Source organism: Erpetoichthys calabaricus, chromosome 10, assembly GCF_900747795.2.
Source record: "Erpetoichthys calabaricus chromosome 10, fErpCal1.3, whole genome shotgun sequence".
Taxonomy (NCBI): Eukaryota; Metazoa; Chordata; class Cladistia; order Polypteriformes; family Polypteridae; genus Erpetoichthys; species Erpetoichthys calabaricus.
The window spans coordinates 43192143-43215430 of record NC_041403.2 but is presented as its reverse complement, the minus strand read 5'-3'; the positions used below and the strand labels follow the sequence as shown (position 1 = coordinate 43215430).

General features: G+C 34.5%; 1 protein-coding gene across 1 annotated transcript in view; it reads right to left on the bottom strand.

The window, feature by feature from the left end:
- Positions 1-607: 607 nt before the first annotated feature.
- tlcd4a (TLC domain containing 4a) overlaps positions 608-23288 on the bottom strand; it is a 74417-nt gene continuing 51736 nt past the window's right edge. Inside the window, exons 6-9 of the mRNA XM_028811122.2 lie at positions 23207-23265; positions 20034-20128; positions 4204-4277; positions 608-3791 (exon numbers count right to left, since the gene is read on the bottom strand). Of these exons, the coding sequence (XP_028666955.2) occupies positions 3497-3791; positions 4204-4277; positions 20034-20128; positions 23207-23265 (523 nt within the window). The 3' untranslated portion in view covers positions 608-3496. The remainder of the gene's footprint in view (positions 3792-4203; positions 4278-20033; positions 20129-23206; positions 23266-23288) is intronic.

Below are 23288 nucleotides of genomic sequence, written 5' to 3'. Positions count from 1 at the left end.
AGAAATAAAATCCTTTATATTATTCCAAAGTTGTGTTGGGTGACATTGTGTCTGTGGTTTGCAGCTCAGTGGTGCCCCCTTGTGGTTACACCATATCAAAAGCTTTCTAAACATCCACTCACCTTTTTCATATACTATTTGCTAGCTTCCAGTCTTTCCCTAAAGATGTGGGCCTTGCTTTTTGACAAATACACAGCTGGGGTTTCTATACGCACTCGCTCAGCTCCTTACACAATTAAGGAAAAGTGCAATCTGCTCTTATAGGTTTCAGTGTATTACATTTCAAATGCTCAACATGCCGTTCTGACTTATCTAGAAAATACACTTATTTTAGCTTATAGCTTAAAATGTTGTACTATTGCGCCTTCCAAGATGATCATCTAAAACTAAAGCAAATAAGATCTTTTTATGGTATTGAGTTAGTTGTTACAGTTTCACTCCTACTGCACTGTGATTTGCTTGAAGAACATAGTTTGTATTTCAATACACTATTTCCAAATTGCAAAAGCAATTTTTACAACCTGATGTTGTACTGAACTGAACTTAACACAGCATTAGAACATATACAGAAAAATGCAACAGACTCATTTATTGCAATTACACATAATTATGAATGTATTGCTTTATTGCAGGCCAAGTATGTAGGAATTAATAATACAGAGAAAAACCAACACAAAATAAAAATTCTATACACATTCACTTCTACATTCTTGAATTTCTTTCACCAGAATGTAAAGAAGGTTGATGGTTAAAGTAAGAAAAAGTAATTTTTTAGTACTGGCTTGCAGAAGAAGACGCAATTCTGAAAGTGATTTGAACTTAATTTACCACGTTTGTAGATAATCAAATATATTTTATTATGCAGTATGAGTACACTGTATTATACATATGTAAGCATTTATAGTATAACATGTATGCAGAACGGAATGTTGCTCAAAACAAGGCAAATCAAATCAATGAAATGAAAGGGGCATTAAAAATATCTGAAAGCGTAAAATTCTAATAACACGTAACTAAACCTTGTGCTTTCAAATACAGTTAGTATTTTAATTAGGAAAAAAATATTTTTGCATCTAATTATGCAAAATATTTTTAGTAGATACAATGCAAAACAACAGATATATTGCTTACTTTTTGAAATAGAAATGGTCTCCATAACAGCAAACGTTGCTTGCAAAACTCTAATCGCTGGTGACAATTTATAAACAATTTAGTTACCTAATAAATCTAAAAATAAAAGCAAAACTGCTTTGTATATCAACTCTAAAGTAGTGCTCTTCTCTAGATTTACATTTAAAAGAACTTGGCAGAAGCACTGCTAACAACCACAGAAAAGATAAATTGACAATAAAAAATTGTTTAATTACAACTATCAGAAAACTGGACATAAAACAATTTTAAAAACAAAAGCACTTTGAATGTTTACCATACCCATGCTCCTGAATTTGTGTTACGTATGTTCACGGTGAAGGCAAATCACAAGAAGAAATGACAATAGAATACAATTAAGGCATCAATGTTGTTTAAGTGAATGTGCCAAACACTAAATCTTCTGATTTGTACCCATTATGTAAGAAAGTTTACCCCCATTAAAAGAAGACTCAAACCTCATGAATTCCAACTAAAATTATCCAAAGTGAAAAAAAATCATAAGCATAATTTAACAGCCTCTGTATATTTTGATAGTAATCTCTTACTAAGAAGTAATATTTACATACATCAGAACCATATATTTATAATTCATACCATACAGATCCATAAATAGATTCAACATTTCTGTATTAAATGCAGACGTGCTGGTTTTAAAATTAGGTGCATGTCATTAACATACTGAATGAGGTAATCAAGTAAAAGAAGAAAATTCCACCTTCTGTACAGAAGGCCTTGTGCATATAATTTACCTATTGTTAAAGGGAGCATTTACAAAAATTACAACGTGTATAGGGTTTTGTCTTTGATGCATTAACAAGTTACAGTACTTAAAGTAAAAAGTTGCCATCGACACTTTTATTAATGAGAAAATATTGCAGCATGCACTTTTATACATAAACTGTAGTAAGAATACAGCATTTTAATAGTATTGTATACATGAATTGATGTGTCTGTAAAAGATCAACATACAGGTCATTGCTGATGCTCTACATATGCAAACATGCTACACAATACAGGGTAAGACCTTAAGTATTTAAAAAAAAATCCTCCTTTAGAATGTACCCTTGTTATTGGTAAAGTTACCATCTATCTATCACTTTGTCATCAGTGCTACTCCAATTAAAAATGTAGCTAATGCACATTGATGACAATTAGGAACTTTCAAGAAAGCCTAATAAACTAAATTTCCTATGTAAAGCAGATGTATTTGAAGCATAAGTGCACTTTTAGTCCCTTTTCCATTAAAACTCCAAAGTTAAACGAAGTATAAAAATATTGATATATCCCTACACACAGAATTAGCCTTTTTTATAATCACCTTTTCTTTACACCAGCAGAGGGAGTGAAACTTGCCCACTGAGAACAAGCAAGCAGCCAATCAGCAGGCCTGAATTCATCACAAAGCTGAAAGTCCTTTTCAGAGAATGCAGATAATCCAAAACCATTGAGTGAAGTTTACATCATCAGTATCTGCATACAATTTATTGCACTTGATATGCTTCTTTTGCTGATTGGCACTCTTAATTGACACATGGAATCACCATGTTGTTGCCTTTTTTTTTTTAATTATATAAAATGCATTTTAAATAAGTGTGTCCTAGATCTGGAAATCCAATTAGATCCCCAAAACAGGAAACTCTTAAAAGTAACAAACCTTTCTTAGCAATACTGCATTATTCTCAAACTGGAATCATGATTCTGTGTTTTCCTTTGCAATTCGGTAGGCTTTAGGATGTTAAAACATCTTAAAACAGCAACACTGCTGAAATTCATCGTTTTAAATGTGTAGCAATGTCAAAGTACTACATGAAATGTGACAGCTGTTCCCAGGGAACTAAACATCCACATTAGAAGAAAGAAAAAATAGTTTTGTATCTGTGATAAAGCATGTTACCAGTAATAATATAGCTAACATATTATTTTGGTTCATCATTAAATAAAACCTGAGAAACTCATCTCAAAGCGTTTTAAAAATGAATAGCTTTTTCTCCCCATCTTTTCTGGAATTACAATCATACAATCGGCTGCAGTATCATTAGGGGCAAAACAGCTGTTCTGTTGTAGTTCAACTAATAGGACACAACCATGAATTGAAGCTGAACATTTTAAGCAAAATTATCGATACTTTAATTTTTTTAAACTGACTAAGAATGTTGCATGTAGCAGCTTGCACTGGATGTCAAATGACAAAATATTTGCAGATGCATGAGTGGAGTAACATTTCATATGGACAAGCACTTCATGGAAATATTTATAACAGAGAAGGTGCATTCCTTTTCAGAATCCAAAGTCTTCCTTTCTATCAGTAGTAATCATATTTTCATTAGTAAATGTTACCATTTTCTTAATTGTCTACCTTATATTTTCTGCTAGAACGCAGAACTTTATAGCAACCACGGGCTATTTTGTGCATCCACATAATGTTCATAATATCCAAGCAAATACTTGAACAAATCCAAGCACTACGACCCCCAAAAGACAGCCTGTAGAAAGCTTCTGTTCCATAGATGGAAATCATCTTTTTGTAGTACAAGGGCATGACAGCAATCCGCACCATGAAGAAAATCACTGCCATCATCACTCCATTTGCTATGTTGGGTTTTGAAGACTTGGGATAACCTAGGACTTCAAAGAACCAGCTAAAAACACATACAAAATGTTAAGTATGGAAAGAAATAACATATTAAACAGAGCATGCCATATTATACTATCAACTTCAATTGCACATGATGTCCTTAAGTATTTGAAGGAAGGGGGTGTGCACTCTGTCTTACAATGATTATACCCAGAAGGGTCCGTAGCTTGAGACAATTTGGCTAATGCAGTATTTCCTCTGGCACGAGGAATTTAACTTCAAGAGACCACTAGGGTTGCTGTAATAATTGCAGTCTAACAATCCACTTTTTGGGAGCTTATTGTTTAACCTATCATTTTATGATCAATCGTTCAAATACTTACAAAAGGAATCTATTAATTAGAATAATTATTTGTTAGCATGCTATGCAATCTCAGGGAAGGTGTATGTCAAGAAACTGGACTCTTTGTACGTACCGCTGATTGACACAGGGTGTGGAAAACTCTGCAAGCAGACGAAAGTTAGCAAAATAAGGCAAGAATCCTTGACCCTAGAAGAATAATTTGGAAACAGATAATGAAAAAGTAAAGACAATTTTTATAATAAAGCATTGCTGGGATAGAATTCTCTTAATCTTCATATCAGAGTGCCCATATTTTTATCAGAATCCTTAAAACCAAGCCGCTAAAAAGACACTTTATATTGATTTTCTTTGCTAGCCACCCATTAGAAAATACAGAGGTATGACTGACATTACCAATTTTAAAAAGCATATGACTCAAAACATTTTTTTCCTAAAAACTTATAATTTGGATTTTTTTGTAAAATGTTTGAACCGATGTGATTGCAAGCAAGGTCACTTAAATACTGGACTTCCTAAAAAATATAATGAGTGACCAAACTCTTATATTTTGGGAATTTTGTACAAAATTTCCAACTTGAGGGCATGTGTGATGGAGGAGAAGTAAATACTGAAGGAAAATCAACACAACTGCTCTGGATGAATTTCTAGTAAGACTTTTATTTAGAACATGCTAATGTTGATGTATGTGATGAAAATAACTAGTTTGACAGTTTTCACAAACAAGCACAGAAGGATATCTTTCGAATAGCTAACTAAAGATTGCAAAGATATCAGGCGAGATCAGGTAGATAACTATATAGCACAACTGAGCAGAGGTGGAAATTGTTACAAACAGAAAAAATTGTGTGACCTATACAATCAAGCCATGAAGGTCCTGAACTGGCACAGTTTGGTGAGACACTGGCCTCATTAGAAACAACATTCTTCATACATTATTGTTTTACTAACCTTTAATGAATGTTGTTTAATATTTTACATTAGTAGGTCTTTACACATTCCACCAAAGGAACCCATCTTTCTATTTATGCGCTTACTGCACATTTAAGGACATTTTATTGTGTTTACTGGGACATGTTCAAAAGAATACAGCCTCAACCGTTGTAGCACAGAGGATAATTAAACACCCGTTCAAAAAAAATACTTATTTCAATTACATTTACTTTCTGCCACAATAAACTTACTTGGAGGGAAAAAAGAGACAGGATCGGAAACACTAACACTAATCCACCATCTTGTCATTTTATTGATTATTTTTTGGTATATAGCAGAAAATCACGAATGTATGTAGAATATTGTGAAGTCTAATTGTCTGTGGTGTTTGTTTCCTATATAACACTTAATCTTAATTTCTTTGTAAATTAAAAATTTTGGAAGATAAAAGTATGGAATTGTAAGTGCACAAGGTCAGACACATTACTTTGCAACTACACAGACCATAAAGCATCCATTGTTAGTCATGCTACTATACCAAATGCAAACAATATGGAGATAACAGATTGTACGACTGAAATGCTTTAATTTTGACATTTAAAATCACAGAAATCACAAAAGTGCAAAGGAATATAATGTAGGAGGTATTTCAAGCTAAATCACTATGTCTGCATCTTTGACGTGTGCAAAGGTAACATACTAACTTAGTTTAGGTTGGTCTATGTTACAGATGTCTGTTTTTTGCTCTGAAATCCCAGTTATCATACAAAATATCAAAAATGCTGATTTTTATTTAGGGGTCAAAACTGAGCAAATGTTTATATCTTGGTTGTTTTTTCTTATGCTTTATTAAACATAAAAGTCAAAACATCTAAAAACATTAAACAGATAATCTGAAAACTATTTACAAATTAAAATCTGTTGATAGGAGTTATTCTTGCTGTATGACTTCAACAGAGGGCTGCAACTGAGGATGGACAGTAGCTCCTGGATATGGAGTCCTGTTTCAACTTTTTCTGTCCATTCCAGTTATATCTTATATTCTGGAGATCTAAACAGGTGCAAGAAAGATGCCAAATCATACTAACAAATGAAGTTAACAGGATTTACATCTTTGACTGTATAGAACAGAATCCATATTTCAAATAATTTGGTATGTTACTACTACTACTTAAAGCAAAGGTTAATGTTGTATGGAGCCACTGTGCATGCAAAAAAAACATAAAAATGTGTAAACGTTAGTTCCACTTCATAAAAGCACACTATCTGAAACACTAAGCAAACAAGCAACTGTACATTTTCAAAATATGAGTGTCTGTATTCCTTACAGTGGGCTTACACCCCATCTAGTGTTGGTTTCAGCCTTGCACTCAGCTCTGCTAGGACAGGCACAGACTCCCCATAACTCTGAAATGGATAAGCGGGTTGGAAAATGTATGGATTGTTCTATTTTCCTTCATCTTGATTCATTGTTACTCAGTTGTCTTTTCATTATGTTTGGACATATGTTGAAATAAAACTGTTTTCTGATTAACCAAATGTTAAAATGTTCTTCTTTTAAATATGTGCAGCTGTTGCTTCTTTCAATTTACTTTTCAAAAAGCAGCTTTAACTGGATAGCATACCAAACTGATTCAAATATGTCCTGGTATCATTGTCCCCTTGTAAGCAACATTGACACCCCTGTGTGCGTTTTGCTACATGTTTCTGTAGATGGTAAATTATACTTTTTTTCTATTGTGATATGTACATTTTAGACTGCATACTTGAAAAACGTAAAAATTGTGTGACTTTTTGTTTATACTACAATCAAAGCCAGCAAGGACTAACATTCTATGTTTTCTGTTCATGTAGTGCGATTTGCTGGACTAAACTGTGAATAAGATTCCATTTCATTTTCAGCTCTGATGAATATGTTTCTGCACGCTGTGTTTTCCCAGTTTAAAAAAAATGTTTTTGGAAGTGTCTATTATCTCTTAAATGGGTTTGTGTAAAAAATACACAACCTGTTACAACATTTTATAAGGTGCAAATTATCAGACAAGTATCAACTGATTGTGCCTGCTAAGAAAATTAAAGTCTGAGCTCTCCAAGATAGCACCAAAGGAATATTTAACAGTTTAACAACAAACAATATTAATTTACTATTTGCTCATTTTTAAGTAAGAGATTTATACAACTTGAGAAAATCTCTTTCTTCAGAATATGTTGATCAGGGTTGTCTACCCAAGTGTACTGTATATAACCTACCAGTATGTGGTAATTGCAAATTGTTTGAAAAACTTTTTAAAAACAGGCGCTTACCTGAACACCATGCTTTAAAATGTTACAGAGAATGCATACTTACCTTAGCTTGGGCTACTTAAAAAGAAAAGTACACGTTCACAGTGGAAACAACCCAGAACTGCATACTAGTACCTCTAGATACTGGTAAGTCCATACTGTTACTGGGCAATACAACTGCTCAGTGTACAGCAATAGCATAAACTGCAGACAAGATAGGAATGGAAGCCAACTGGGTCAATCAAGTCTATTGCTTTTGTTTTCCTTTTGTTATTTTTGGTAGTTTTTGCATGTTACCATTTTCTACCCGTAAATACGGGACTGTAATTACTGTTTAAACACATTAGGCAAGGACAGAAAGAGCAAATTGAAAAGGAAGTGCAACTATAGTTGGCAGCAGAAAGCAACAACAACAACAACAAAGTAATACTACATGCATTTACAACTGACTTGTACAAGGTATGTCAAATGTGCAATATCTGTTAGGATACCTCATAGCTTTCCTTCAAGCAGTGACAAGAGCATTAGTGGAATTTTGCACACAAGGGTTTTGAAAAGTGAAAATATTCTGTTTTGTTTTTTTTCTTTCCAATATAAATGTTTTTAATTAAAAGGTGGGGATAGGAGGGTGTGGTGTCAGAAGTGGGAAACTATAGGTCCACATACAAATAAAAAATAATGACAAATTAGAATGCAGTTAATATTTGGCAAAAAATTTAGCTACATCTCATGCCTAATCATTGTACTGTAGAGTTTGACATTCTCTGTGTGTCAGCATGGATTTTTCTCCAGGTACCTCGCTGTTCCTCTAATATGACCAAAGATGTGCATGTTAAGTTAACTGGCAGTTACAATTGTGTGTGAGTGGGTCCTACAAAGAACTGCCTAATGGTGGGAGTGATAGGCTCTGGTCCCTATAAACCTGAACTGGAATTAAGTGGGTCTGAGAATGTTACAAAAGTGGCAAAAATATTTTTTTGACTACTTAAGAACAGCTTTGGCAAATAGAAATTGATGACCTATGCTGGGATTACTGGCCTATTCCATTTATTATGGCTTTTATTTTCTCCATTGCTACTACAGGTATATATAAAGATGTGTAGAATAGTCTCTTGAATCTAACAAACATTTATTTGAAACACTTTAACTATGTCACCTCTAAATTAAGGGATAAGTTCAGTATTTTCTTCCAATGTGAACATATTCAGTAGGTTTAAGGCTTTCATTTCCCATTTTTGTCTGGTGCCCCTTAAACCAGGGATTGCCAACTCCAGTCCTGGAGGACCACCGTGGCTGCAGGTTTTCAATCTAACCCTTTTCTTAATGCATGACCTGTTTTTGCTGCTAATTAACTTCTTTGGAATTCATTTTAATTGACTTGTTCTTGAAGACTCAGACTCTTAATTGTTTCTTTTTCCTTAATTATCAGTCAAACAATAATGAGATCCAAAATGAGCCGAAACAACTGGTGTCCATTATACAATATCTGAAAATAAAGAAAGATGAAGGTCTCAGGAATGTCAATCTGCTCAGGTCCCCAAAACATTTTAACTGTGCTCTTAGAAAGAGAACATCAACAATTTTGGAAATGTCTGCTAATGCACCATGAGAACAGCAACAAGCCACAAAGTTAAAGAATGAGTTTTATTAATGACAAGAATTGGCACCTCATTAAGCAGCTGGTTGGAGTGAAATTGGTTGGAGTTTGAGGCCCTGACTTAGTTGGTCTTCTGTTGGCTCCCTCAGTTCACACATGTTTGGGTGCCATTTAAGGAAAGAAATGAAGCAATTAAGAGGAACAAAGAAGAAATTCAGGGGAACAAATCTTAAAAAAGCAATTCAATTAAAATTAATTCACAAGTTAATTAGCAGCACAAACAGGGCATTCATTAAAAAAAAAAAAAAGGGTTAGAATGAAAACCTGCAGCCACGGTGGTCCTCCAGGACCAGACTTGGAGACCCCCTGCCTTAAACCACAACTGTAAGCCTCTGGGAGGGATGCATTTTTTTGTTCAAATTTACAAGTACTGCTTCACAAAACGACACAAAGTGTGTTGTAATTAATGGGCTGGGTCCCAACCAGCAAGGTAGGTTGTACTCTTCCAAGATGGGAAGCCATAATGGAAGAATAGTGGGTAATAAAGTCCCCTAGAACAGGGATTCTCAAACCCGGCCCTGGGACCAGGTTTTTATTGCAACCAGCTTCTGTTTTTAATTGGACTCCTGGGCTTATTAAGTGAACTGTTATTTCCCAGATTATGTTTTGGAAACAATATAGAAATTAGAAAACTAAGTTTGGTAAAAAAAACCAAAAAAAAAACCAATTTTATTAAAATGTAAGAAGTACAGTAGTTATATGGGGACAATGTTTTTTTTTTCTTTTTAACAATATTTTAATCTTGATTTTCGTTCTGCTTTTCCAGGTGTTCTAATTGTTTAATTAATCCATTATTTACTAATTAGTGGGTCTGATGCTAAAGTAGTTACAGCCTTTCACGATTCAGTGTTGTTTGCCTGGGTATCTGCTCTGCTCGTTTTCAATTATCATTATTAAAACACAATGAAGGGAGCAAACTGCACAAAGAAAGGGCAAAATATATAATGAAATCAACAAAAGAGAGTTAAGCATTTAAATCTATGGCAAAAATAGAAATATTTCTAAATGTAAAAATCATGCTGCCGTGCTTTTCTGAATGTAGAATAAGAGAAGAGAAAAAAATACCAGCTAATTAAATGAGATCAGTGTTGTCACCGATTATGAATCTGATTGAAACAAAAACCTGAAGTCACAGTGGGCCCTCAGGACTGAGTTTGAGGACCCCTGCCCTAGAACACTAGGTGGCAGCAAACCTCCAGCACCATCCCAGGCTGGATCACTATAGGGCTACATGGAAAGTGTAATTTGTTTGGGCTGCCTTATTGGGGACCTCTCAGGCCACTGAGGGAGAGCTCTTGGTGGAAAGCCTCCTTGCTCACCTCTGTTCAACCCAGAGGTTCTATCAAAGGTTACTCTAAAATGAACATTAGTACTTCAGGGCCATGGTTTAAGAGGCAGTTGAGTTCGAATGTGCAGTGGAGTAGGGTCGAAGTCTAAAGGAGTGCAGGAGGTTGCAAGAATAATATTATGGTTATTCTGCTGGCAATATCTACTCTTGTGGATTTCAAATTTCTTTTGAGAAGATATTGTGACAAAAGTTTATCTGGTTCAAGCATATTAAAATGATAGATACATTTTAAAGGCTTGGACTCAATCTCGAAAATGAAAAATGTCTGAGATTTTTCAGGTAACGAAGACACAGCTTCAAGGTAAGGTAGTTCTACTCACTAAATCATGGCGCCAGAGAGTGACGTTTCAATGTTGATTAGTACATGCAGGTAAGAAATTCACTGTATGCCATACATGTGACAACAATGACCCCATAAAGCCTATAAGTTTTTTAGGGTAAAGGACTGCTTGCCATAATTGGGGGAAAAAATAACTTCAGCTTCAAAGTAACCAAATTTATCCTTTAATTTCTGCTACCTTTCTAGATAGCATATACAACAGTCCTGAAATTAGTCTTATAGCTTCCCTTTGAGATTTCTTTCACGCTATTATATCCACTTTTGGTAACACTAAGACCAAAACTAAATATAATATTCCAAAGGCCTTATAAGTGTCTTGTACAGCTTAAGCATAACCGGTATTGATTTATGCTCCACACAATATAGGCATTCCATAACTCAACATATTAATAACCATCTTAATCGCTTCAGTACACTGGTTGCAAATATTTAGAGGAATATTTATTACTCTAATAGGATTCAAATGTTACCACAAAAGTTGTATTTTATACCTCCAAACCTCCAACCCAATTATATAATTATTTGTAATCTTGTTTCCTATGTGTAAGATTTTTAATTATTTTCATTAACCTTGTTCTACTTAAATATAAACCAAGACTTGGTGTAGGGATTTTGACACCTCTAAGGCATCTGGTAACCAACTTAGTTTGAAGTTATCTTCTGTATAAACCCTGTTATTTATATGGCCACAGGCTTGAGCTTAAATAGGTTATAAATGGATGGATGGGTGGGTGGATATATGTTTATATCTTTATCCAAATCATTTACATAAATTAACAGCATAGCACAGTTCCCTGCACAAATCCACATCTGACCTTGACTGAAAAGTTCCTTGCATAAAAGCCTTTGTATTTGCAACTCAGTCTTTTAATGAGCACTACTTCCTATGTCACCTGGTTACTGATTTACACAAACTTGGAAATGTTCCCAGTAAAAAGAAAACAGGTGATTTCAGACAGAGACAGAAGTCTCCAGACGAATGAATTTAGGGATTAGGTTAAGTCTGCTCTGAAATCACAGACTTTTCATCATCCAAACTTTTCAAAACAGGACAATTTTCTCAGTTAATGGCAAATAAGTCTGCTGTACACCGGGCATCAAGAGACAATACGAGAACTGTGACTTAAAGTGGCATGAATTGGTTGTTTTGTAAGAAAATACAGTAATGAGACTGAACTTACTCCGGAAAATTGCAAAATAATTAGAAAAGATGATATTTAGAGAGCCTTGAATGTCTAAATATATAAAGTCATAAAAGTTTTTATATGTGCTGTTAAACTTAACAACATAATGTAAATCAGTACGAAAAGATTTGACAGTTACTCCACTTATATTTATAAGGCAGCCTTTATGCAGGCAACCACAATTTATGTCACATTTAAATACTGTACTTCTTATCAGCAGTTTCACATGAGCATAACTGCATGATCACCCTGATTTATGATCAGCATAAGTATGATCAATACTATATAAAACTCAAATCAGGTTTGGAAGTAGATTATCTTTATGCCTCTGCATAAATTTGAGAACGGTTTGAGCTGTTAGTTAAATATGTCTCCTGGCAGTGTTCAAATTGATATTATCAGTAGTCCACATTTCTCTTCTTAATCAACTTTAGGGACAATGCTCATCATATTAGTAGTTTTTAGCTTACATGAACCAAGTCAATCATTACATACTGTACTTTGTGCTTCATTTTAGTTAACTTGCTTTGTAGAAATCTTCAACTTTAAATTGTTTCTCGTAATTAGTCTTAATGAAACAATAAGGACCACTTAAGAACTTAAGCAGCCAACAGTGGAGAAGTCAACCTGGCATCATGTGCCTCAAATATTTTCATCATGAATTAATTATTTTTTTAAAAGAGTTAGAAACAAATAAAAGGAGGAATTTAAGCATACAATTTTTTTCCAGTTTATAAAAATAACCCCTCATTTCCTCAAAAATGTGTAACCCAACTAAATATCTGCAGGTCAAGGTTTTCAAATAAAAAAGTAACAGCAAGAAATGCCATCAGATTAGTTGGTATGAAGAAAAAGTTCACAGCCACTCTAGCCCTGCAGCAAAGGAGTTTGGAACCTCGTTTAGAAAAATTCATCTTAAAAGAACATCCTCACCGTGTCATTATAAACTATGTCTCAAAATGTCCCCAGAAGACCACTTCATATTCTGTTGCATTACAGTCATCATGCTCCATGTAAGTTTCACAGAACATACCAAACATTTTAATTGATTCAGTCTTTAGAAATATACAGTAAGCTGTCTGCTCAAGGCAAAATCTAGCATTTACTGTAAAACTAACATGTGCCAAGTCTGCATCCTCTCCCCATTTCTGTGTGAGGTTTTCTCAGGGTCCTGTAGCTCCCACCTCAAACTCCATTTCTAAAAATACATGTGGTTAAGTAATTAATGTTTCTAAACTGGTCCAGTATGAGCATGAGTGTAAGTGAACTCTGTGATGGACTGACATGCTGTCCAGAGTCACGTTCTACCCAGTGTCAATCTAGGTTACACTTCCCATGAACCAGGAGTAAGTGGGTTTCAGAATGTGAATGTACAAGAAACAAAGCATAAAGTTTATTCAACAGGTTCGTCACATCCCAGGCAATACCTAAAAAAATACCCTCCACAGAACATTACAAAGATGAGAACAGGCCATTCAGTACAACATAATTTTAACTTTAACATGTCTACAATATTGCTGAATCAAGATGTGTAGATGTGGTAGCACAGTTATGTGCTGGTTATTACTGCTGCCTCAGGACCCCAAGAGACTGGGTTTGCCCAGTAACTACCTGTAAGAAGTTTGAATGGTCTCCCTTTGTCAATGTAGGAGTTTTGCTAGGCCTGTGTTTTCTTCCATGTCCTAAAGATTTGTATTTTTGATTTAATTAAGCTTGAATTTAGCCAGAGTGCTGATTTCTACAGTGGACAGATGGCTCTCTACAGGATAAGCATGTGCCTTGTTCCAAATACTGCCAGGATACACTACAGCTACCTGTGACCCTACAACTGGATTACACAAGTTTAACAAGTTAATTTATTTATTTGAAGGTCAACAAGGTGCTGCTTTCAATTAATTATCTTATTCCATGTATCTTTGGTTATCTTTGTGAAGACATACTTGTCAACCTATCTGTGAATTTATTCTTAGTCAACCTCCTTCTAAAATTCTGTAAATTAATGGCTCCCATTTACTGTTAGAATCTTAAACACATACCATTATATCACCTCTTAGTTTCTTGTTGAATTTCAGCTATGTCTAAAGGTATACATTCTAATGTCATATACTGTAAATGTACTTACTTTCTATAGTTTAGAATGTGCTTTTGTAGGGGATAGGTAGCAAATTTCCAAATTAGTCTTATTCCTTTTATATGTCAGCATCACTCATATAAATATGGCAGAACTTATGATGGTTAAGCAGAATTGCTAAGGGTGTTCTGACAATTATTTAAAGGCAGAAAAATATAAGCCTTTCTTTTTATGTAAAACAAAGCATGGTTAGTTGTGCTTATTTGTCTTGACCACACCTGCTCTGATGTTGAAATGTAGTGAAAGTTAATCACCAACCTGCCAGAAAATTAGGGCAATAAATTCTGACATATCTCGATTATCCAATGTTGTAAACAAGATTTCATGCATTTTACTGCTTCTGTTATTTTATCTTTGTCTTAAGTGTTTTCCATTTATCTTTTAAACATGCTTTCTGTTTTATTACTTCTAAGAAATTAAGAGCATGCCAAAGAATAACAAGTTTGAGACTATTTCATGAAGTCTGCTTATAGGAAACATGGGAACATTTCAGAGCAGTGGCTAATTGGTGGTCTCTAGCAGAAAATAACATTGGTAATCCACACCACATAGCACACAACCTTGTGTCTAAGAATAATGAGCACAACTTTTTTTTTTTTTTCAGTAAATTCTACAGGGGCACTATCCAGAGTGTTCTGACCAGCTGTATCACCATCTGGTTTGGGAAATTCAGTGTCTCTGATCACAAGTGCATATAACAGAAAAGATCACTGGGCCTTCTCTGCTCTCCATTAAAGATATCTTTATTAAGTGTTGCATCTGCAAAGCCTACTGCATTGTGGAGATCTGCTACCACTGTCTCTTTGTCAAACTTCTATCTGGCAGAAGGTTCTGTAGCATCTGAACCAGTTCTGCCAGGTTCTGAAAAAGCTTCTACCCCTTAATTGTCTAAACTCTGAACTGCATCCCAATATGCACCTATTAGGTTACTGATATACAGAACATTTTTTACTACTGTTTTTATTATTATTTGTTGTTATTTATTTATTACAATCTGTTTCAATGTATTACTATATATTCTTTTACCTATTATTTATTTATCTGTTTATACTATAGTTGTTCACTTGTCCTGTGCTTATGTATATTTGTTGCATTGGGGAACATTATTTTGTGTTACAATATTGTGTATGGATGGTATGACAATAAAGCCCATTGACTTGTTTGTTATTAAAACATTAGTAAAATATTGTGAACAGAGCTACTATTAAATAAAATTACTATAATATGTTTAGTATCAGTATGTTGTGAGTAATTTGAGTGATCGATTACTCTTTCCTTCTACATGGTGACCCTGGCCTGCTTTTTTCCCCCCATGTGACTAGATTTAACCATCCTATTTTTTTTAACAATTTGTTCTAGTTATGCATGAAAAGATGCTCTCTTTTGGTGACCCAGCTCCATGTTCCAAGACCTATCAAGGTGAGGCCAAATGAAAAAATCTGATGATGGCTTGTACAAAAACAAGCAAAGGAGATCTAGGTCTGGATTGCAGGCCAGAACAAGTGGAACACAGACAGTACCATGAGGATATCTACAGTATGTGAACGTTTTTTATTAGAGGATGACTGACTCTTCATCCACTAGATGGTGTAAAGACAACCAGTGATGATGATACATGAATAAGATTGGATATAGACTGTGATTTGGAAGCTCAGAAACACTTCATGCTATCTGTAATTTAAATAAGGAAGATGTTGTTGTCCGTGGATAATTAGAACTTAGAACATATGCTACAAGAACAGGCCATTCAGTCTAACAAAGTCATCAATTCTATTCACGTAAGTTATAACAAACTACATCATGTGGAGTTTTGAAGGTCCAGCTTATTCAACAAGATGGTGATTGTGAAGGTCCCTAAAATCCTACTCTCCACCACACTACTTGGTAAATTATACTATGTGTGTATGTTTCATTGAATGAAAGATAAGTGTACTAATTCCTTTCATTACTTTAAACACTTTGATCATGTCACCTCCTAACTGCTTAAACTGAAAAGATTCAATTCTTTTAATCTCTCCTTATAGTTTATACCTCCTTGCCTCAAAATCAGCCTAGTCACTCTTCTCTGGACTTTCTCTGGCACTGCCACATCATTTTTTATAATATGAAGACCAAGACCATACACAGTACTCCAGGTGACGCCTCAGTAGTGTGTTATAATGCTTCGGCATACCCTCTGTGCACTTGTACTGCACACACTGTGCGACGTAACCTAACATTCTGTTAGCCATCTTTACACTGTCTACATGTAGATATTAATGCGTTCATGATGTTTCCTAGATCATTCTCTTAAGGTATACTTTCAAGCTTTAGATTTCTCACTGTGCATTCAAATCTAACATTTCTATTTCCTATGTGTAATATTGTATATACATTAAATGTAGTAGATGACCGAAGGGATTTAATGAAAATTTATTTTTGGGTTTTAAGTTCACAGATTCCAGTACCAGTGTAGAAGATCCAAAACAGGCAATTGTTAAAGAATGTCTTTCCATATTCCAATAGTTATTTATCCCCTGATTGTGGGAAAGCATGATCTAATGTATATTTTTGATATAATCATTTAATCATTTTCTTCATAGCAAGGTATGTAGGACAATGTCCTTGGATTTTGAAAATGTATGTGTTTCTTTTAAACATTTTCTGATATACGCTAGTTGTACAGTACCCTGAATTAATAAAATAGTGATTTATAACTGAATGTTTTTATCATCTTTTTTACTAATATATGCACTTTTGTCTGCTGTAGTGGATTTGTGTATATCATTTTTATGGCTTAATTATTCAAATGCCATTAATTTTTACAGATGATGATTCAAATTATTTAAATGTCAGAATCATCACTAACTACAGAACACAACTGGAGAGGTATGAATAATTAAAGAATTGTAAACAGGGCAGTCGTACTGACCTTAAGACAAAATGAATAAAAAGCAGTAGATTCCAACACCTCCCTGGAAGAAATGTGTGTCCAGCAGCAAGAAACGTTTTTATTCCAAGTATTTTTGTTTCTCCTCCACTCTACAAGTTAACCATTATTTTAAATGTGTTCTATGGAAAGTATTTTCAACCCTTTCAATATTTAAATAACCGTAGATCTAAAATATTTATGCAGGAGCTGAGAAAAAGCATGGGATGGCTGGGTCACACATTAAGAATTAAATGCTGCTAGTTTCTGATTAAAACTCCTTACAATAAAACCAGGGGAAAAAAGTGTACACTAGTTACATAGTGGTATTAAATGTGAAGCGGTGCACACATTGGAAGTTCGAAATTTGTCAGCCATAATCATCCATGTGGGTATCACTCGAGGTCACTTGACTTTGTATCCTTGCATATTTACTTGACTTTACAAATGACATACTGGGGAAGATTTGGAGGGAGTTTGAGGAAAGATAATGGAGTTTCCTACAGATTTTGAACATTGACAGAAACCCAAAATACAGTATATATTAGAATGTCATTATTATTATTGTTGCTGAATAGTTCTTTCTTCATTAATGTTTCTGCCAGTCCATAACCATCCTTGAAAGGTGAAGCAAAGTCAGTGGTTAACATCTGCAGTGATGACAGAGTCCAGTGACAGTATGGCCTCTTCACTAGCTGCATTTGTGTGTTGTTAGTTTGGGACAACAGACAATTTTGAAATTTCAGCATTTCAACAACTGGAAACAACATGAAACACGAGGTGAAGATATAAAGCAGCAGAAGAAAAAAGAAATCAGCAGACATTGTTTTACTGCATGTTCAAGATGAGCAGTAAAATTGTTTTTTTGCACTTCACAGTGTGCTCACCATACACACTGTTAATGTCACAAAAAGACAAGATTTTAAGGCAAGTTAATAAAGCATATAGAATGTGCCACAGAACTGAAAACACTGATTTTATTTTAAAGTTTAGCACCTGCCTTTGTAAAAGATACTTAAAAATGCATGTACTAATTATATCTTATTTATTTAAACATATCCTAGAATGTACAGTATATGTACATTGGTATATTCGGGCAGATAAAGCACTTTTTAAAATAAAACTTTCTGTGGTTTAATATAAACTGTGACAATATGCCAAAAAGTAATCACTGTGCATATAATTTACTTCCCCAAAATAGGCTGCACTGAAAATTCTGATCATTAACGTCAACTTCACTTAGGTTTTCAGTGGTAATCATATTTTAAATTAAGGATGAGTCTAAATTATTAATTATTCAATGCTGCCCACTTCAATATTTAGGAAGAACACTGAAAAAATTGGCTGCAGGTAGCATCTTCAAAAATGCATTGACTTTGTGTTTGCCACCCATCACCCCCTCTTTCTCCTCAACAACCTTCAATAAATATACTTTGTTAGAAGAGCTGATGTTCATTTTATCGATATAATGCTTGAGGGCAAGATTGATTTTTAAAACCTAGTGTTGATCTCATCCCCATTTTCAACATGAATGCACCACGTCCATCTTGCACCAAAACAGGGAGAGTATTTTTCCTTCAGTTCTCATAATAGAAGCTGCAATTCACAAATAAACATTTCATTGCTGTTGAACATCTTTTAAATTTTCTGTAATAGTGAATCTTCTTCATCAGTATTACAGAATAGTGATATATTTCCACTTATGTGAGAACAGAATGTTATCCCCCTTCACATGCTCAGTATGCTCACTGCTCTTTGGGTTAAATGCTCTGCAATACTGACAGACATCAGTAGTACAGTACACAACATTCTGGGGAAATAATTAATACACACTTTGTTTACTTTTGACCTTTCTTCATGTAGTAGAAGCAAAATGAGAAAAGTATAAAATGCTTATTGTGGAAATGAAACTTGCAATAAATGGAAATATTCAGCTGTGGCACAAAAAAAAGAGTTATAGCATGCACAACATTTAATTATTTCACACAAGAAAACATGCACAAGCTGTTACTGCAAGTTGAATACAGAAAGAGCAAGAAACATTGTTACTGTAATCTTTAAAATCCTGTGTATTACACTTATCATTCAACATTCCATGCAAAAAATACCGTTATTGTCAGAAATCCTTGTGAAACTAGGAGTGACAGATTAGGGGAACCAAGAGTGAACAGCACCTGAACTTTAGTAGTGAGTATGAGAGCAGGTTTCTGGAACCTTGTTATGGTTTCATTATTCTTAGCAGTTTTATCATATCATTTTTATGCTTTACTTGTGCTAATCCAGTTTTTCACGCATTATCTATTGTGTCAACTGGTGCTATACATTATTTTTATTACCAATTGTCTAAAAGTCCATTTTCTTAGTTTAACAGAACAAATTTGATCCTGCACTAAATCTGAAGTTTTACATCAATGATCAACAGAAAAAAAATATTAGTGGGCTACTTGAGCTAATTCACAAATATATTCTAGAACATAAATGAGTCTCTCTTATGTGAAGCATTATCCTTAGAGAATGTGGTCCAATGCCTGCAGTACTTCAATAAAATTTATTAAGATAGGGATACTGTATATTGTAAACTTAAGAGTAATTATAGGGAAGAATAACATTAAAAACACGGCAATACCCTACTCTTGAATATTTTCTTTCAGTTCAAAACTTGTTGTTGTTGACACAAAATCAAACAGAGCATAAACTGTTTACATATCTATATATTTTCTGGCTATGTTGTCATAAATCTGGGCAAAAATCAAGTTAAAAGGCTACTGGTTTAAAATCTACTACAGGATTTATTTTTGGCCGCTGTTCTTCAGCTACAACTCTGAACCTGGTTGCCTACTACAAATGACTTTGGATCATCTATTAAATAATGTGTTATCAGCTTTTACTTTAGATTCTCAAATAGAATATTTCAATTTAAGAACTTATTTTCTAATGAGACTATATTACTAAAACCATAAATGATGATATACATACGTGATGACATTAGCATATGTGAATTTTCTAATATTCTTTTCTAAGACAGCCAATTCCACCTTTCTTTTTGTATCTATGTGTGTATTACTCTCTTGTAAATTAGTGCCAAACTACGCTGTTTACCCTTGGTCAACTTTCTTCCCATCCTGCCTGCATGTTCTGCTATTGTACAATAGGGCACTCACCAGTACATAGTAGTAAGCATACAGCGCTGCAACATGGTGCACTACAAAAAACTTGTCTCCGATTGCCTTCCAATAGTAGAAAATAAGCAGCAAATCTGGAAAGCAAAACAGGCTAATGTTACTGTTTAAAACTGATTCTATGATAGTTCTTTAAAACTTAGCAAATGGAACAAAAAAGGAAAATACACCCACACACAACATTAGACTCTCTTAAGCAACTAATGGTGACCCACAATAATTATCCTTCCATCTACTTTTAGAATATGTTTATACCACAAAAACACAATTTTTGGCATTATTCTCAAAAGTTACAATACATTTTCTCTCAAAAATACATTTAGTTCAAAACGTTTACTTGTAAACTGGATCAGAGCTTTGGAATCTTCACACAATATATAGTCCTTCAAATATGTCGTGAAAATATTAATTTATTCAATATAAAAAGGAAAATATTGACACATCTTTAATAATCAAGTTAGTATAAGTGGGCATATTCTTTTATTCATTAAATTCCAACTAATTATTCATTGAATTCCAACTAATGAAAAAAAATATCTAGTGACACTTTAATCAGTTATTATTTTCGCATTGACAAACGTTATCAGATTCTTAATAGGTACATGTTTGTACAACGCAGCACCTACTGCAAACAAACAGGAAGCACTAGTCTCTTGCATTAATGGAAAGAAATGACAATTCATTTGTCTTCTATAACATAATCTGACCTGATTTCTGCTTGTCCTGCCCATTTGTAAGTCCAGTTTAGCACTCTATTCCTATAATGCATTTTACATGTTGAAGACAGATAGAAAATGATCCTATTCATCACAGTGAAATGTGCTAACAGAGACTACTCCATCCAAACATGATCATTTTTTAAATCTGCTACTTACCATGCATTGTTTATAGTGATGGCCAAGAAAAACACTTCATCTCATGTTTTCATGGAGAACAAAACCAGAAACTTGATGTGATACAACAGCTTCAATGGGGGCCCAGGGAGAGGAACAATACTGAACAACAGCAAACAGTATTAAACCATCCATGAAAGAAATCTCAACTTACTTGAGTCATTTAATTTGCATGTCATTTACATAGCTGTATACGCACAATGTTCACAGCTCATGCATTTTGAGCTAAAATGCTGTTAAAATATTATATATATTCTTCGAAATATTCCCATTTTTTTTGCTTTACATCCTTAAATGAAAACACACACAAAAAATATTTCTACTCAGCTTTACTACTGTATAATATCCAAGTAAAAGATATCATAGCTACACTTCAGAAAAATTATAAAAAATAAAAAACAAGACATAATGATGATTAATAAAGGATCACCCCCCAATGTCAATATGTTGTTGAACCACGTTTTGCTTCAATGACAGCCTTGAGTCTGTTGGCATACTTCTCTATCAGCTTTGCACATCTAGATTAAGCCCACTCAATATTTGCCCACTCTTCTCTACAGAACTGTTCAAGTTCGGTTAAATTGGATGGTGAGCATTGGTGGACTGCTATCAAATCTTTCCACAGATTTTCAATGGGATTTAGGTCTGGGCTCTGACTGGGCCACACAAGGACATTCACTTTGTTCTCCTTCAGCCACTGTGTGGTCAATTTTGCGGTGTTCTTCAGGTTGTTGTCATGTTGACAAAATGAACATTCTGCCATCGTCAAATTTCTGGCAGAGGGTAGCAGGTTTTCCTCAAGAATTTGATGGTATTTTGCCCCATCCATTTTTCCTTCTACCTTAATGAGAGCCCAGGCACTGTGGCAGAGAAACACCCCCACAACAGAATGCTGCCACCTCCATGCTTTACTGTAGGTATGGTGTGTTGCGGATGGTGAGCTGCATTGGTGTACCGTTTGGTATTGATACCAAATAGTTCTATTTTGTTCTCATCTGACCATAAGACCTTTTTCCACTTGGCATCAGAATCTTCAAGGTGCATTCTGGCAAAGCTAGGCCTTAAGGTGGCCTTTCTTGAGAAGTGGCTTTTTCCTTGTGACCCTCCCGAACAATCCACAATTGTGGAGTGCTTGTGAAATTGTTGTCACATGCACACAATGACCACTCTTTGCCATGAAATCCTGTAACTCCTTCAAAGTGGCCACTGGCCTCTTGGTAGCCTCTCTTACCAGTTTCCTCCTTGCTCTTCCATCCAGTTTGGAGGGACAACTGAATCCAGGGAGGGTCCTAGTAGTACCAAACACTTGCCACTTCTTTATTATGGACTTTACTGTGCTCCTTGGGACTGATAAAGCCTTTGAGATTTTTTGGTATCCATCTCCTGCCTTATGTCTGTCCACAACTCTGTCCCTGAGATCTTTTGAAAGTGGCTTGCCACCCATAGCCAGTTGTTTGCTGTCAGTTGCATTACCAAGCAAGGGAATGAATACTCAAGGAACAGCTTCACTAATCACACTGATTACAATTGATCACAGGTGGAAGGAAGCCAGTAACCATGGTCTGCAATGGAAATGGTGGTTACTTACACCTGATTGAGTTTTCAAATATTGTTTAGGAGGGGGGTGATCCTTTATTAATCTCAGTATTTTTTGTTTTTTATTTTTTTTAATTCTTCTGAACTGTAGCTGTGATATCTTTCACTTGGATGTTATAGATTGTATTGAGAAAGTAAAGCTGGAAAAAATATTGGTTTGTGTGTTTTCATTTAAGGCTGTAAAGCAAAGAAAATGGGAATATTTCGAAGGGGGTGATTCTTTTCTATACCCACTTTACATATTATATATATATATATAACAAATCAGTAGCACTTTCAAAAAAGTTTGAGCATTTTGAATTGAAGATCTGCCTCTTACCCTTATACCCTAGGTGAAGGGTCCTGTCTTCAGTTCAAAAGGTCAATCCTATTTGCATGTGCTTTTTGTTTGTTTTAATATTGTTTGCTGCTGTTTGTATCTGCACCCTGTGGGCTCCTCATCAAGGCCCACAGCGTCATAAACTTTGCAATCTTTGTTCTCTATAAAAAAATGACATTATTGTTTTTCCCTGCCATCACTACAAAAACACAGGGGAAGTAAATGATGAAGATAAAATCATTTTGGGTGGAGTATTCCTTTAACCACACAGTTTTCTTCTATTTACATTTTTCCACAAAGCTATTAGTTGTAATTTTAAAGCAAGATTTATCCAAATATACACTCACCCGAAATGAGGTAGCCAGTGGTTATAGCAACATTTAGCTTTACCAACGTGGGATCTCCCCTATAAACAAGAATCATTACTAT